The following is a 17339-nucleotide window of genomic DNA, read 5'->3' as shown; positions in this document are numbered from 1 at the left end:
AACTCACCTAAGTAGGGGATGCAAGGCGTCATCTTTAGGCTACTTATATAGTCTCGGAGTCTTTTGTAGTTATCCTCTTTACTCATTACATACTCTAATTTCTCAAAGGTAGTTTTGTCTTTTCGACTTAGTAACTGAAAAAAAAAGAAAAAAGAAAAAATCCAAGTTATTTACAAATCCCATTTTATTGTAGCAAAGACCTCAAGTAACACTGTATTTACTGTCAATCTGCATTCTAATTTCAAATTATACCTTCATTAAATATATTTTGGTAATGCAGAAACAAAATTAGTTATGTCTATTTAGATAATCACCCATATTAATTATTTGTAACATAGCTTTTGTATGTTTATAAAAACAATTTATTGAGTATAAATTATATATTTATCTTTAATATCTTAAATGATTAAGCAATTTCTGACCATTTTTGTAATTTAAAATAATTATGTATTCATACTTAGCTCACTGCCCAAATGTTTAAACTGGCTGACCTCTTTCCTAAGAGATCATTCTTGCATATCATTAAGAAATAAATATTAAATTTTTATAACAATTTTTCTTGACACATTTAATCATAGCCAGTCCAGATAATAACTTTAAAACACTGTAGAAATTTTTCTGATTTCTCTTACCAATGCTTTCTCTTAGCGTAACTAAAAGGTAGTGTTTTAAGGGGCCTGAAGGGTAAATTGTAATGAGCACCCTCTGATCTCAACAATCAAGGGGAGTAAGGGAAAAGCAGAGTCAGTTACCCACCAAATGTTAACCAAAAGTTCAGGAATTCTTCTTTTGAATCATTCCAAAGACCATGGGAAAGTATTTCTTTATAAACCTATGAAGTTACTATTTCCTTACTACGTAATAAGATTTTGCTTTATCTCATGTCAAATATTGGTATTACTGTACAGCAAGCAAAACACTTCCACCTACAGAATTCTCGGCTGATTCTCTCATGCGATTAACAAAAGACTTTGAGTATTAAGAGGATCACAGGGTTAGCAAAGAGCAGAATATATGATTATGTGCACTCATCTGCTCATAAAGACATATGTCCCTGGCTCTCCGTATCTCAGTCTGGTTCTGGCGATAAAAGTATTCTGACATCTAATCCACTACTCTTCCCCATATTACAAGGAGTATGGTTGGGATCTACTTTTCTAGGTTCAAAGACGCAGATTACCTTCAGGTAAACTCCATCAAAAAATACTTGAGCAGTATCCCTCCCTCTTTAAAACAGGGCTTCAAGAAGTACTTCAATGTTTTAGCTGGATATTCCATGGTCTAAAACAATAGTTTTTACTATCTGTACACGTCCTATTTCAGTACATTTGCCTCAAGTTTCCAAGATTAGGTGCAAATCCCTATTTGCCACCTGAGATTCTAGCCATTAGCATCCCTTGCTCTCCTATGTAACAAAGCATTCAGATATGCAAAATACTGCTGTATGTATGGGCTCCCCAAATCCATAAAAAACTGTGGTACAATATGAGAAACCAACTACTTATAACTGATCTTGCCACAGGTAAAACAAAACCGTAGTAAAGAACTACATGGTTTAAGATGCCTAAAAATAAACTTTTGTACTTTTTGTAATAAATAAGTAACTTGAATAATAGGATTCAATTTGGGCTGTGATAGGAGAGATCTGCTTCCAGAGACTAATTGGGGGAAGAATACATATATAAGTAAATATATATAACATATAAATATACATAAAATATATAAACACACATATTTTCCTCTTGATAACTCAGAAACTTAGTATTATTATAAAGTCATTTTTTATTTTTAAAGATTTTTATTTATTTATTTGAGAGGTAGAGTTACAGACAGAGAGACAAAGCAAAAGGTCTTCCATCTGCAGGTTCATTCCCCAGATGGCCACAATGGCTGGAGCTGCGCTGATCCGAAGTGGGTGCAGGGGCCCAAGGACTTGGGCAATCTTCCAGTGATTTCCCATGCCATAGCAGAGAGTTGGGTAGAAGAGGAACAGCCTGGACTAGAACCGGTGCCCATATAGGATGCCGGCACCGCAGGTGGAGAACCTACTGTGCACACCGCTGGCCCCCAAATTTTTTTTTAAGATTTATTTATTTATTTATTTGAAAGGCAGAGGCAGAGGCAGAGGCAGAGGCAGAGGCAGAGAGAGAGAGAGAGGTCTTCCACCTGCAGGTTCACTCCCCAGATGGCCACAACAGCCAGAACGGTGCCAATTCGAAGGCAGGAGCCTCTTCTAGGTTTCTCATGCAGGTGCAGGGACCTAAAGACTTGGGCCATCTTCCACTGCTTTCCCAGGCCACAGCAGAGAGCTGGACTGCAAGTGGAGTTGCTGGGACCTGAACTGGTACCCATATGAGATGCCAGCACTGCAGGCAGCAGCCCTACCTACTATGCCACTGAACTGGCACCCCCACAATTAATTTCTATATCAATCATACACTCAGCCTCTGTAATAAACTCTATTCTAAAATGCTATGAAATATACATAAAATTTACCATTTCAGTCATTTAAAAAAAAATTCTTTTTATAAAGATTTATTTATTTATTTATTTGAGGGTAGAGTTGCAGACACAGAGACAGAGAGAAAGGTTTTCCATTTGCTGGTTCACTCCCCAAGTGGCTGCAATGGCCAGAGCTGGGTTGATCTGAAACCAGGAGCCAGGAGTTTCTTCTGAGTCTCCCACTGGGACCCAAGGACTTGGGCCATCTTCTACTACATTCCCAGGTAAAGTGGAGAGTTGGATCAGAAGAGGAGCAGCTGGGACTTGAACTGTTGCTCACATGTGATGCCACTTTTCCTGATACTCCACAGTGCCGGTCATAAAAAAATTTTTAGCTTATTTACATTTTTTTTTTTTTGATAGGCAAGGATCAGCAGATGGAAGATCCTTCTCCTTGATATTACACAGCAAGGTCTTGATGCTTTCCCTACATAAAATGCTTCAGGCTTTTTTGTAAATCCTTTTACCAGTTAAAATAAAATCATAGGGGTCAGCACTATGACGTAGTGGGTTAAGCTGCTGCCTGCAGTGCCGGCATCCCATATGGGTGGCGCTTTGAGTTCCAGCTGTTCCACCTCTGATCCAGCTCCCTGCTAATGCGCCTGGGAAAGCAGTGGAAGATGGCCCTGCACCCACGTGGGAGACCCAGAGGAAGCTACTGTTTCCTGGCTTAGGATCGGCTCAACTCTGGCCATTGTGGCCATTTGGAGAGTGAACCAGCGGATGGAAGAACTCTCTGTCTCTCTCTCCCTGTCTCCCCCTAACTCTGCTTTTCAAATAAATAAAATAAATCTTCAACAACAAAAAAATCACAACAACCATGTCCCGCAGGGATTGGTATTTAGCCTCGTGGTTTAGACATTCATGTTCCACACTGGAATGGTTGGGTTTAATACTTGGCTCTGGCTCCTGATTCGATTCTTGCTAACACAAACTCTGGGAGGCAACAATAATTACTCAAATAACTGGATTCCTGCCGTCCACAAAGAAGAACTGAACTGAGTTCCTCTTTTCTGCCTTCACTCTAGCGCTGCCCGTTACTAGCATCTGGGGAACGAGCCAGTGCACAGGAGCTCGCTCTCACTCTCTCAAATTAAAAACAAACAAAAGGGCCAGCACCGTGGCTCAACAGGCTAATCCTCCGCCTAGCGGTGCCGGCACACCGGGTTCTAGTCCCGGTCGGGGCGCCGGATTCTGTCCCGGTTGCTCCTCTTCCAGGCCAGTTCTCTGCTATGGCCCAGGAGTGCAGTGGAGGATGGCCCAAGTGCTTGGGCCCTGCACCCCATGGGAGACCAGGAGAAGCACCTGGCTCCTGCCATCGGATCAGCGTGGTGCACCGGCCGCAGCGGCCATTGGAGGGTGAACCAATGGCAAAGGAAGACCTTTCTCTCTGGCTCTCTCTCTCACTGTCCACTCTGCCTGTCAAAACAAACAAACAAACAACAACAACAACAACAAAAAACCCTCACTTCTTCATTCATCAAAAATTTAATCCAAATTGGCATGAAACCCACACAATCTTCATTATTCTCTAACTTGACGCAATAGTCTATACCAGCTAACCCGTTCAAACTGGAACTCATAGGCCATCCTCTGCAAAATCCCCATCCTTAATCTTTTCTTTAAACATTATCTGTCTTCCTTTAAACCTGTAATATAAACCTGGAGGCAGTGGTAGGTGCAATGTTTCTTCCTTACTCTTCATAATATCTTCCAATTATCATCCCCATTCCTATGATTCTCTAGTTTTGTTAACTCCAAGGTAGCGGGATCAGAGCTGTCCAAAAGGATGTGTGAAGATGAAAATCTTTTATGTCTGTGCCTTCCATTACAATACCCACAACTGAACTGAGCACTTGCAATGTGGTCAGTATGGCTGAGGAACTGAATTTTTATTCAATTTTAATGATTTAAATGACAGTCACATGTAGCTCGTGGTTACCATATTAGACAAGAGAGCACTAGACTACAACACTATGTAACTATAATTTAGAGATGTGTAAGTCATTGCCCCTCCTGTATCTTGAAGATTTTAGTAAAGAGCCCATGAGCCAGTATTCATTCTGTCACAAATCTTACTGACTGAAATCTTCATGGAGATGATATTACTAATACCCTGGTTTTAAAATGTTGGAAACTGGGGGGCCGGTGCCGTGGCTCACTTTGTTAATCCTCCGCCTGCGGAACCAGCATCCCATTTGGGCACTGGGTTCTAGTCCCAGTTGCTCCTCTTCTGGTCCAGCTCTCTGCTGTAGCCTGGGAGGGCAGTGGAGGATGACCCAAGTGCTTGGGCCCTGCACCCACATGGGAGACCAGGAGGAAGCACCTGGCTCCTGGCTTCGGATCGGCACCACGCCGGCCGTAGCGGCCATTTAGGGGGTGAACCAACAGAAGGAAGACCTTTCTCTCTGTCTCTCTCTCTCACTGTTTTTAATTCTACCTGTCAAATAAAAAAAATTGAAAATTGAAATTGGTGATTTTTAAAAAAACTTAAAATTTATATCTTCTACAAATTTCCTAAAAGCATAATCTTTAAATTAATAAATGCATTTTTTGCAATCAGATAAAGCGGATGAATGTGAAATACTAAACTGTCAGAAAAGTTACAAAAATGATTCCCTAGACAAAGCAGCAAACTGTAATCAACCACAAAATCACTTGCAAACCCATGGGAACACTTTAGAAGAGAAAATGGAGGTTCAAAGAGCAAAGTAATTTTAAAATCCCTATCTATTATCATAGTATTATCCTTACTAAGAACTACAAGAAGAACAAATACATCTTTATTCTCCCAGGAACAACCTTTCATTAGCTAAGGAAGATTACTTACCGCCCATGTCTTAGTCAACCTGAAAATTGGGGCGCTCTGTAAGCCAGAAACCACTGCCATAAGTGCGTGAAGGTTATTCAGCTCATACAGTTTCTGAAGATTTAACAAAAAGCGGGGATAAAAAGCAGAAGTAAACATGAGTGCAAGGAACATTTATATTAACAAGTACAATCTGGGCAAACTGGTGGTCCAGTACTGCCTACCCTGTTCCTGAGATTTGTCTTTTGAGCACCTGCCGTGCTTACGGTGAGCTGGCTTTGGAACACAACAGAGCTTCCATCTTCTATACTGGCACTGTCCCCAACTCTGGGAATAAACATACCTCTGGTTGGGTAATATATCTGAAAACTCAAAGTTATCGCTGAGTATCAAGTTCACCTGTATGGTCAAGCACCTGTTTCTAGTAAGCAGTTTCCTTTCTTACACTGAAACACCATGGGACTTCTGCTTTATGTTCCTAGTTGTGTAAATTCTATCTAAAACCTGGACTTTGATCTGCTTTCGCACCCAGTATTCCTGTTACTCCAGGGCTGGGTTTTCAGGCTGTTTTCCATAGTCGTCCTGCGTTTCCCACTTCTTCTTGCCTGACTTCCTTCATGCTGGACTGGAACACTGCTGTTAGAACTTGCATGCAGAAAGCACTTGCCCAACAGGAGAGGTGTGCCAACAGGTTGACCTGGCACTCACTTCTAACTTCCTTTATTTTCTCACACTACCTGATGCTTGCATCCCAAAGGTCCTGTCTAAAAAATTCAGTCATTTTAGAACAGTCCCTGCTACCAGGCCCCAGGTCTAGAAAATGCTGTGATGAAGCATTTAACTAAAAATCCGAAGAAAACAAATGAGAAAAATAAATAAATAAATAAAGACAGGATACAGACCTTTGCATAAGAAGGTTATATAAGGTTCTTGGGAAGCCATTCAATCAGTGTGTACTCAGCCATTTACTGCAGCTTAGGCACAATGCTAGACTACACACCCAAACATGGAAAGGAAGATGCTTCAGAATAGCGAGGCAAGCAGACATGAAAACAAGCAAGCTGCCTATTCCTGGAATAGCAGTGTGTTCAGAGTCTGCCTGTGTCAGAAAGGCCAGATCTCCAGAGTGACACGTGCCAGTGAGAGAGCCCTGTGAGAAAGAGGAACACAGGGTAGAGACAGCACAAAGGCATGGAGGCTCTGGGGAGCTCCAGAGATGGCTGCATGTAGGGCCCGGATGCAGGCAGGACAGCATGGGCTATTTCACATGCGAAGTAAGGAGGTTACTGCTCTCACAAGCAGTATGGACTCCAGTGGAGGATATAGAGAATTTTAAAAATTCAGAATGATATATTCAAATAGCAGTTTCCTTGCAATTCTAAAAATCCAAAGACTGAAAAGTCAAAAATTTTCTTTTTCCTTTCTTTTTTTTTTTTTTTTCCTGATAAGTATGGCCTCAAATTCATTCGCTGGAAAAACCTGACCTGATGTGAGGTTTACGATAGACAGGCTTTGGTCCAAAAATAGTTAATGTGAAAGGGGAGAGGACTGTGCAAGCTTTCTATAACTTTAGGCAAAAAAAAATTCTGCACGTATCTGACCCCAAAGACTTTGGATAAGTATTATAGATGTGCACTGCATTTTAGAAAGATCAGAGTGAAAGGCAGCACATAGGAAGGGAACAGTTGGGAACTCTTTTAGTGGTCCAGACAAGAGAAGATGATAAGGATTTCAAATACACCAGGGTCAGAGGTGCTGCAGTGAAAGGAGGGCTTTATATCCAGCAAAGGCATGGCGAATCAGACACCTTGAAAACAAAGTACCAGGTAAGACATGAAAAGCATCTCATGAAATGCACTGTTAGGCCAGCAAGAAAGTAGGGAACACTCGGAGGCAATCACCTGGTTAGTCTTCCCAGCTTTGGGGGACACACTGCCCAGGGCCAATTTAAGAACAGGTATTAATAAAAGACCCTCACCACAGAAGGCAGAGATACCAGGACTGCAGTTGCTGGGTAGGGGGATAGAAGTAAATCCCACCAACCACCAACAGACTGCAAACAACAATGCCCTTTCTGAATCTCAGGACAAAGGAAAAGTACAGAGGCAACTCATGCAAATTTGTAGCCCAAATAAGTACTTAAAATGCTGTTAGTAAAAATGAGCAAAGAATAACAACACCTCAAGCTGGACTGGCAATTTCACAAAGAACAAGAGGTACCCTGTACTGGCCATAACAGCAAGGAAACAAAACAGACTTAGAAAGAAGTTTTTGCCTAAAACATTGGAGAACTTTTTTTTTCCCACTCCTTCAATTTTTACAATGACCTACTCTCAGTCTAACTTATACTCAAAATTCAAGAATATGAACCATACGATGATCTCAACAGAAGCAAAAGCATTTGAAAAAATGCAACATCATTTCATGATGAAAACACTAAGCAAATTAGGTATAAAAGGAACATTCCTCAACACAATCAAGGCAATTCATGACAAACACACAGCCAGCATCTTATTGAATGGGGAAAAGCTGGAAGCATTTCTACTAAGATCCAGAACCAGACAAGGATGCCCACTCTCACCACTGCTATTCAATACAGTCAGTCCTGGAAGTTTTAGCCAGAGCCATTAGGCAAGAAAAAGAAATCAAAGGGATAGTGGTGATGGACAAATCAATTGAGTTCCTGCTAGGTATGTGGGAGACCTGGATTGTGTTTCTACCTTCCAGTTTCAGTACTGACCCAACTTTGGTCACTGTAGGCATTCGGGGAATAAATTAATGGATGGGACCTGTCTCTCCGCCTCCCAAACTTTAAAAATTAAAAAGAAGCACACACCAAAAATATGGCCCCAAGTTAAAAAAATTTTTAAGGTGCCAGAATAACTAACTGTTCATATGGAAATATACAAAATAGAATCTCTACATCACATAAGGGTATATAAAAATGTACTCCAGGCAGATGAAACACTCATGTAAAAAAAAATCAAAGCTATGAGAAACAGTGACCTGATCAGCCCTTGTCCTGACTGCTGATGAACAACTTAATACTTTATCCCTTTTAGTATTTTTTTGTTCTACTTAATACTATTGGTTGAACTCTGTAATTAACACACAATTATTCTTAGGTGTTTAAATTTTACTGAAAAGTGATCTCTGTTAAATATAAGAGTGGGAATAAGAGAGGGAGGAGATGTACAATTTGGGACATGCTCAATCAGACTTGCCCCAAATGGTGGAGTCAGAAACGTGCCAGGGGATTCCAATTCAATCCCATCAAGGTGGCATGTACCAATGCCATCTCACTAGTCCAAGTGATTAATTTCAGTTCACAATTGATCATAATGATAGGTCTAAGAGTCAAAGGGATCACATAAACAAGACTAGTGTCTGCTAATACTAACTGACAGAATCAAAAAGGGAGAGAACGATCCAACATGGGAAGCGGGATACACAGCAGACTCAGAGTGGCAGATGTCCTAAACAGCACCCTGGCCTCAGAATCAGCCCTTAAGGCATTCGGATCTGAAGAGCTCATGAGAATATTTTAGGTATGGAAAGCCAAGACACTCTGGCCAAAAAAAACAAAAAACAAAAAAACAAAAAAACAAAAAACCACACTGAAGAAGAAGACCTAAATGAAAGATCTCTGCGAGTGAGATCCCAGTGGGAAGAATGGGGCCATCAAAGAAGGAGGTACCTTTCTCTGAAGGGAGGAGAGAACTTCCACTTTGACTATGACCCTATCGGAATAAGATCGAAGTCGGCAAACTCAAAAGGCTTCCATAGCCTTGGGAACTCATGACTAGAGCCTAGGGAGATTACTGACGCCATAAACAAGAGTGTCAGTTTGTTAAGTCAACAACAGGAGTCATTGTGTACTTACTTCTCATGTGGGATCTGTCCTTAATGTGTTGTCCATTGTGAAATAATGCTATAACTAGTACTGAAACCGTATTTTACACTTTGTGCTTCTGTGTGGGTGGCAAACTGATGAAATCTTTACTTAATATATACTAAATCGATCTTCTGTATATAAAGATAATTGAAAATGAATCTTGATGTGAATGGAATGGGAGAGGGAGCGGGAGATGGGAGGGGTGCAAGTGGGAGGGAAATTATGGGGGGGAGGGAAGCCATTGTAATCCATAAACTGTACTTTGGAAATTTATATTTACTAAATAAAAGTTTAAAAAAAAAAAAGGAAAAGAGATTACACTTGATAATATTTGGGCACATGATTCAATCAGTTGAGGCCTTATGAGTAAAAACTGAGGCTTTCCAGAAAAGAAGAAATTCTTCCTCAAGACTCTTGCCAAAGGGCTGGCGTGGCACTGCAAGTAAAGTCACAGCTTGTGATGTCAGTATCCCAGATCAGAGTGAAGTTGCAGTACTGGCTGCTCTGTTTCTGATCCAGCTGCCTGCTAATGTGCCTGGGAAAGCAGTGAATGATGTCCCAAGTGCCTGGGCCCCGCCACTTGCAGTGAATCAGTGTACAATCTCTCTGTCTCTATTTCTCCCTCTCTCTCTGAAGCTCAACTTTCAAATAAATAAATAAAAATCCTTAAACAAAAACAAAAACAAAAACAAAAACAAAAAAGATGACTACCTCAACTCCTGCCCGAGTTCCAGCCTACTGGCTCGCCTTACAGATGTCAGGCTTGGCAGACCCTACAATCATATGAGCCAGTTCCTCAGATCTCTTCATATATTTTCTATCTATATTTGTTCATATGGGCTTATATAGAACATGCTGGTTCTGTTTCTCTGGAGAACACTGACTGACACTTTACTAAAGGAGAATGACAAATGTGCTACTTTATTTTGAGTTACAGAGACAGACTCATAGATAGACACACACACACACACACACACACACACACACTCAGAGAGGTATCTTTCATCCACTGGTTCATTCCCCAAATGGCCACAACAGCGGGGGCTGGGCCAGCTGGAAGCCAGAAGCCAGGAGTCAGAAACTCTATCTGCATCTCTCATATGGGTGGCAGAGGCTCAAGTACCTAGGCCATCCTCCACTGCTTTCCCAGGTGCATTAGCAAAGAGCTGGATGGGAAGCAGAGTAGCCCGGACTAGAACCAGTGCCCATGGGGGAAGCTGGTGTCACAAGCGGCAGCTTTACCAGCCACACCACAATGTCAGCCCCAACTTGCCAGTTTCATAACATTGAATCTAGAAGGCAGAGTCAGAATAAAGGGATTTAGGAAACAGTGATGGATAAAAATAATCAGGAATTCAGGGCTTGGCTTGAAGGCAAGTGCTGTCAAAAATAACTCAAAGTCTAAGAGTCCAAACAAGAATTCAATGATTATCTGTTGAGAAGGACAGTGGTGTGTTTGATGGATAAATCTGCTGATTTTGATTTTTATTGTAACATTTAAGTAAATACAAAAACTAATAAAAATATCTGAGAAATCTAATGGAAAATCAAGCCTATGCAAAAAAAGTCATTATGTTCTCCTAGTTAAAAACCCTATGTGTATCTAACATATCATAAGAATATTTTTAAAATTTGGATAACCTCTTTTGCAAAATATTACTTTGTAGAAGACCAGCTCTGCCACCTAGTGCCACAGAATTTGTTAGAAGACATTTGCTTCCATGTGTTTCAGGAAAATATGGAAAAGTTAAGTCACTATAGACATAGCATCCTTGCTTATTGCACTTTAATTCTCAAGTGACATATGTTATTTATTACAGGAATAACGAAGAATGAGCACGGCTACAATTCCCACACTTCTTAGAGACCTTAACACAAATCTGGAGCTGATGCATCTTTCAATGAAACCTCAGAATCCTGTTTAGAGCATCCTCACCCCACGCTGAGTGCAGACTATTCTTGAAACTCTTGCTCCACTCCATGTCTCTTGCTTCACTGCCCATCTATGCCGTAACAGTAACTGTGCAGTTAATTTATTTGGTAACGTCACATACGCTATGCTTTAAAAAACAGTCTTATTATTCTCCATATGGCTTGCAGAGTGATGTTTTGGAAGCAAAATAACTGGTATGTATTCTCTACTTAATTCTGTGTAGTTTTCTCCATCATCTGCAAAGCATGCCAATATTTATTAGTATCATACTTTACCATGACACTGAATATTTATCCAGTGAAACAGATCACAGAACTCAGCTGCTCAGAGAGGTGGGATACAGAAGGAGTGGGAAATAAGAGTAAAGGGAAAAGCAGAGAAAACAGGCATCCAATTTAAAAAATTAACTTATATTGATTATAAGCCTAATTCCCCAATATCATTATATGATAAATGGTAAATATTCACTCAGAAACATCTCTGAATGGTTGAACTTAGAAAATAAAAAACAGAGGATTTCCTTACCTTTGCAGTTTTAATATAGTGACTCAAAACTTCTGCTCTAATCTTTAATGTCTGAGCATGAAGAATCTCTCTAACAACCCAAAAGCTTACCTGAAAAGAAAAATTAAGATAGTGCTGAAAGGCAAGATTATGTATAAGGTTTGAAAATACACAGAATGTCTATATTTTACAAAGTCATCTTATATCTGGTTCTATATTTAAGCTAGTAAAGGCAGTAAATCTCCCAGATTCCAACAAGATTTACTTACAAAAAATATCAAAAGTTATAGATATTTTAATAACCTTAGAAGATTTCATCTATGAATTCAAATCCAAACAGCATGATCACTGAGTGAATTCAATGTCATACAAATGCAAGCATGACTGTAAAATACAGATTCTTTGTTACTCTTTCAGAGCATGCTTGTGACTGATGTGATGAATGGAGTATTAGTGAAACTGAAGCTAACTTCCAGGGCAAGGTTGTAAAAGATCATGTGGTACCTGCCTTCACTGCTGGAACACTGTCTCCTGGAGCCCTAAGCGACCAAATAAAAATACTAATCAGTCTAAGATCACCATGCTGGAAAGGCTGAGGGTAGTGGGCACCCAACCAATAGCCCCAATTAAGCCAACCACCCTGGTGAATGTCAGTAAGATGGTGCCATCTTCCTAACCAGGGCTGTTTTGTGGTGGCCTTACATTGGTGCTGTGACTCAGATCCAGGCTACCCCAGTGACTTTGCTCTCCCTTCAGGGATCTCTGAGCTGCCTTGGGGTCCTGGATTTCTGCCAGTCACAAAACACCCCCAGAACTCCTTCCACACCACCGAACACTTCATGATCTCCATCCATACAGTGGCCTTCCAAATTCTGAGGTAAGACGGGGAATGGGAAGTTGCCATGGCAACTTCTACTACAGGTTGTGATTCTACTCTTGTCCCCAAGTACTGGTACTGGGCAAAACCACAACTCTCTACGGCCTTCAGTCTCTATGGACACTGTGTCCGGGAAACAGTGGGTGTGGGTGATGACTCAACCTCCTGTTTTCCTCCTATGGGCTAAGCCCTAAGCTGCAGTGGGCTCGTGGGTGACAATCCCTGCCCTCTGTTCCCACATCGTCTCATCAGTTGGACGGCTGTGATCCTGGAGGTGCCTAATATCCACTGATCCAACTTTACAGGTCACCATGGGAGCATCTTTCTTCTCACGTTCAAATTCTCCTCTCGTTCACCTTCTAAGTAGTATGGTCCCTTTCAAATTGGCTCCAGACCTCAAACGCCAACCCTGATAGCTTTATCATTTCTGTGAGTGACAGGGAAAATGGAAAGAGAACCCATATGCTCAGGCTTTTCCTATTTTCGAGCTAAGCCTTCTATGTGTACTTCCTGCTCTCTGTCCCAGGTCCTTTGGCCTCCAAAGTTTCCACTAGAGCTCAAGGGCCTGAGCTGAAACCTCTTCCTTCTATGTTCGTGGCCCCGATTCTTCAATGTCTCAGCTCACTGTACCTCCCCGTCCTGTGCAAGAATTCCGACTTTTCTTAGAACGAGGCCTGGTCCAAAGCCTACTCCCCCTGTCTCATCAATGATCTTCCCACAAGTTTGGGTGCTTTCACCCTCCAGCCTTTGTCCTCCAACTGGTCTTTGTCCCTCCCTCTCCTGTTCCAGTTTTACCTTAAGAATAGCAAGGGAGTGGTAATCCCATCCTTCAGAGCTCCCTGCTTACTCAGAAACAAATCAGGTAGCTCATCCTTCCAACGGCTTTTTTTTCCTCATGAGTGAGCTAGACAGGAAAATCAGGTCTCCTGACCTCCACCACAGTGGACCTCCTGTCTTTAGTGCATCGGCCGCTGGCCCACTGTCACCTTTGGGAAGTGTCTGGCGGCTGCCTGAACGTCTGTTTCAGAGGCAGTCCCAAGTGGCGACTGATGACTAGGGCATCACCGACCTAAGGTCCTCTTAGGGTAAAAAAGCAACTGTAACTAGACACTGAGTTTGAAGAAATTTCTCTCTTTGAATCTAGGAAGATTACTACCTTTAAAAACATTGCTTTGTAACTTGCTGAACTTATCTTGCAATTTATTTTAACAGGTCTCTGGATAATCAGTACTCAATGAAACAGCAATGGATAATCAGTATTTGTTTTAGATGAACACAATTTTAACTGAATTCAGATAGAGATATAGTATCAGAATCTTAAGTCATTTAGGTGTAACTGCTAATTTAAATTGGTAAAAGTAAATGAGATAAATGCATCTAAATATAAACTTTGGTACTCTCAACACCTTATATTCTATAGAAAAACTAATAATTGAATTTGCTAACATGTTTTCATAGATTGTCCATATGAATATAGTTCAACATCACTTGAAAGTAAGTAAGGGTTGAAATTCAATGTTATCTGGCTGGCGCCATGGCTCACTTGGCTAATCCTCCACCTGTGGCACCGGCACACCAGGTTCTAGTCCCAGTTGGGGCACCAGGTACTAGTCTCGGTTGCTCCTCTTCCAGTCCAGCTCTCTGCTGTGGCCTGGGAGGGCAGTGGAGGATGGCCCAAGTGCTTGGGCCCCTGCACCTGCATGGGAGACCAGGAAGAAGCACCTGGCTCTTGGCTACGGATCAGCGCAGCATGCTGGCCATGGCAGCCATTTGTGGAGTGAACCGACGGAAGGAAGATCTTTCTCTCTGTCTCTTTCACTGTCTATAACTCTCTCTCTCACTGTCTAACTCTGCCTGTCAAAAAAAGAAAAAGAAAAAAAAAAGAAATTCAATGTTATCTTATTTAAAAATGTTTTTGTAATCTGAAGATTTTTAACAAGTTATTTCAAAATGTAAATCAAGGAAACTGAAAGATGGAAAACATCACAAGTATAGAAATGTGCACTTGGTAAGAAAGGTTAAGAAAGAAAGAGTTTTTTGAATAAGGGGAGGACACGGTTTATAAGAATTCCTTTATACTGATGGCTACTTCACTTTAGACTGGAATGGAAATGACAGAATATTCCAAGTAAGTTGAAGAGGGTGTGTGGAAGTCACAGAAGGTTATAAAAGAGGGGCCGGCACTGTGGTGCAGCAGGTTAATGCCCTGGCCTGAAGCGCCGGCATCCCATATGGGCGCCGGTTCTAGTCCCAGCTGCTCCACTTCCGATCCAGCTCTCTGCTATGGCCTGGGAAAGCAGTGGAAGATGGCCCAAATGCTTAGGCCCCTGCACCCATGTGGGAGACCCAGAAGAAGCTCCGGGCTTCAGATGGGCACAGCTCTGGCCATTGCGGCCATCTGGGGAGTGAACCAGTGGACGGAAGACCTCTGCCTCTCCTCTCTCTGTGTAACTCTGCTTTTCAAATAAATAAATAGATCTTAAAAAAAAGAAGGTTATACAATAAATTTTTGGAAGAAAAAGCTATTAATCTATTTCTCTTTGACACAGAATTAGAATCTGATCCTCTGTTAAAGCAATGAGCTAAAGTAATCTATTACATTCTCTTAATGTCTCTGTTAGGTTCTAATTGTTTAACAGCGGCTGAGTTTTTTTTTATTAAGAGTTATGATTTATTTGAATATGCTTATTCTAAAACATTTGAGTAATCACCTTGTAGCTGATCAAATCTGGTCTATATTATATCATGATGTTAAGGAATTTTATTTCAAGCAGATATTTTAAGCCTTGTTGGCATTGCTGACAGGCATTCAAAAAGAAAAGTCAAAGTTCCAAATTATCTGGACTTTGATATATCCAGTTGGGTTCCTGGAAATATCAGGCGATTTGGATTATATTACAGGTACTGTCAAGATGTAAAGTGGGCTAAATTTTAAGTTATGATACTGTAAAATGCTATTGATACAAATGTCTAAAAGTTAAAAAGTTTAATGATCTTGTGTTCCCAGACATGACAGTTATCTTAATGAGAAGGGCCCAGAGGCCTAAAAGGGGCAAATGTTTTTAAAATCCTACCACAGACTTCTACTTTAGAACATCAAAAATTAGAAGATGAGACTGGAGACACCCCCTTGACTTGCATTCTCTGTTTTCCTTTAACGAAAACCAGGAGAAAAGCCAGGCAGCAGAAACAATGCAAAGGTAGGTGGCAGGCCAATTAATGGCTGCTCTACAGTGATCTGCCCTCAAGAAGACTCAACAGGCAGTCCACTGCAGTGGCTTTCAATGTGGAAAGCCTGGGCTTCAGCAGAAGTCAGCTTATGAAGAGCCCTGGTAGCTCTGCCAGCCAAGAGTTGGATCACTGGAAATGGAACTGCCCTGGAGTCGAAGGACTTCAGGTCAGAGCCACAGATCTTGTTTGTTGGCTCCAAGATGAAAAGCCCTTCACTCGGCCCAGCTTCCAAAATAACCACCACTGCTAGGGGACGGCCAAGTAGGGTCAGCAACATGGCAGGCAGAACTGTAAATTTCCTGTTAGAGACGCCCAACCTGCCTTTATCCAGCCAGCTCAGTAATGGAAGCCAACAGGTGCCTTCCCAAGGAGGTTCACACCTCCCTTGTGGTGTAAACCCTGTGGAGAGAGAGAGAGGTCTGGGCCTCATAACTGGCAAGGCCTTGGAGCCCACCTAATTATTGTCAAGCCCCTTTTGTCAGTTACTATTTGCCTCTCAATTGGAAAACTTACCCATGGTTTAGACAGCATCTTTCTTAGGTCCTCTAATAATGACTGTCCTTTATTTTAGACCCTGTCTAGTCGACTTGGCCTCATTCCTTTTTAATCACACCTTCTACTCTTACAACAATAGCTCCACTCCAAACCCATGTGTACTGATGGTTCTCTTTCCCCATTTAACATATGATTGTTCAGAGTTTTTCTATAGACAAACCCCTCTACCCACAAGAGATGAGCGGCCGTTCTCCCAGTCTTGGTTGGGATCAGCTTTGCAGCCTCTCTGTCCCAAGTAGTGATCTCAGGAATAGCATTGGGCCACAACATTTTCTAGACCAACCAACTCAAAACAACTCCAAAAGTCACAAGAGGTCACTAAGTCCACTGAGGCCCCAGCTGATGCCACCCGAGGTCTCCAAAGCCAGATCACCTCACTAGCAGTGTTTAACAGGAGGTGATAATGGAATAAACCAAAGCCTTCACCAACCAGGCAGTTGACCAAATGCTACTACACCCCATGCCAGCAGAGAGTAACTCGTCACTCCATTACAGTAGGAAGCAGCTCTAGTAGATCATCATTCCTCCACCCCTCCTGGACTTTTGTGGCCGATATAATCCCATACAACACTTGCTTTATAAAAAACAAAAGTGGGGAATGTTAGTAAAATGGTGCCATTTTCCTAAGCCCATCCTTGCTTACTAGAAGTCAGGTGACCAAATGGCCCAACCACAAGTGTCAGCTCCACCCACACCCTAACAGGATTTGCTGCTCCCACTTCCTAACCTCTGCAAAGCTATATAAGACCTGTTCTGCCAGTACAAGATTTTCTCTCTGTGCACGGCGAGGCAGCCTGTCAGGTTCCCTCCACTCAACAATCAACCTTTTCCCTTACTCTGGTGTTTGGTGTGTTTGGGGTGGCCTTTCCTTTCAGTGAATACTGACTCAGAATAACAAACACCAAGATATGGCTTAATAAAATTACTGGCTTTAAAGGAAAAACTATTTTGGACATCTACACAAAAAGATAAAATGATTTTTAAAGAAAAGAAAACTTAATTGTCAGCAGACTTTTCAACTCCCACACTCCAT

The 17339-nt window shown here is 41.6% G+C and overlaps 1 protein-coding gene across 14 annotated transcripts in view; it reads right to left on the bottom strand.

The window, feature by feature from the left end:
- Positions 1-17339, bottom strand: part of RALGPS2 (Ral GEF with PH domain and SH3 binding motif 2) — a 189397-nt gene that overhangs the window by 74403 nt on the left and 97655 nt on the right. For all 14 annotated transcript variants that reach the window (XM_051858235.2, XM_070077183.1, XM_070077192.1 and 11 more), the window contains 3 exons: positions 11665-11754; positions 5333-5425; positions 8-134 (listed from right to left, as the gene is read on the bottom strand). In XM_051858235.2, the coding sequence (XP_051714195.2) occupies positions 8-134; positions 5333-5425; positions 11665-11754 (310 nt within the window). The remainder of the gene's footprint in view (positions 1-7; positions 135-5332; positions 5426-11664; positions 11755-17339) is intronic.

This window comes from Oryctolagus cuniculus, chromosome 7 (assembly GCF_964237555.1).
Source record: "Oryctolagus cuniculus chromosome 7, mOryCun1.1, whole genome shotgun sequence".
NCBI lineage: Eukaryota > Metazoa > Chordata > Mammalia > Lagomorpha > Leporidae > Oryctolagus > Oryctolagus cuniculus.
Note: the sequence above shows the minus strand (reverse complement) of the source record. Positions and strands in the feature narration are given on the sequence as shown.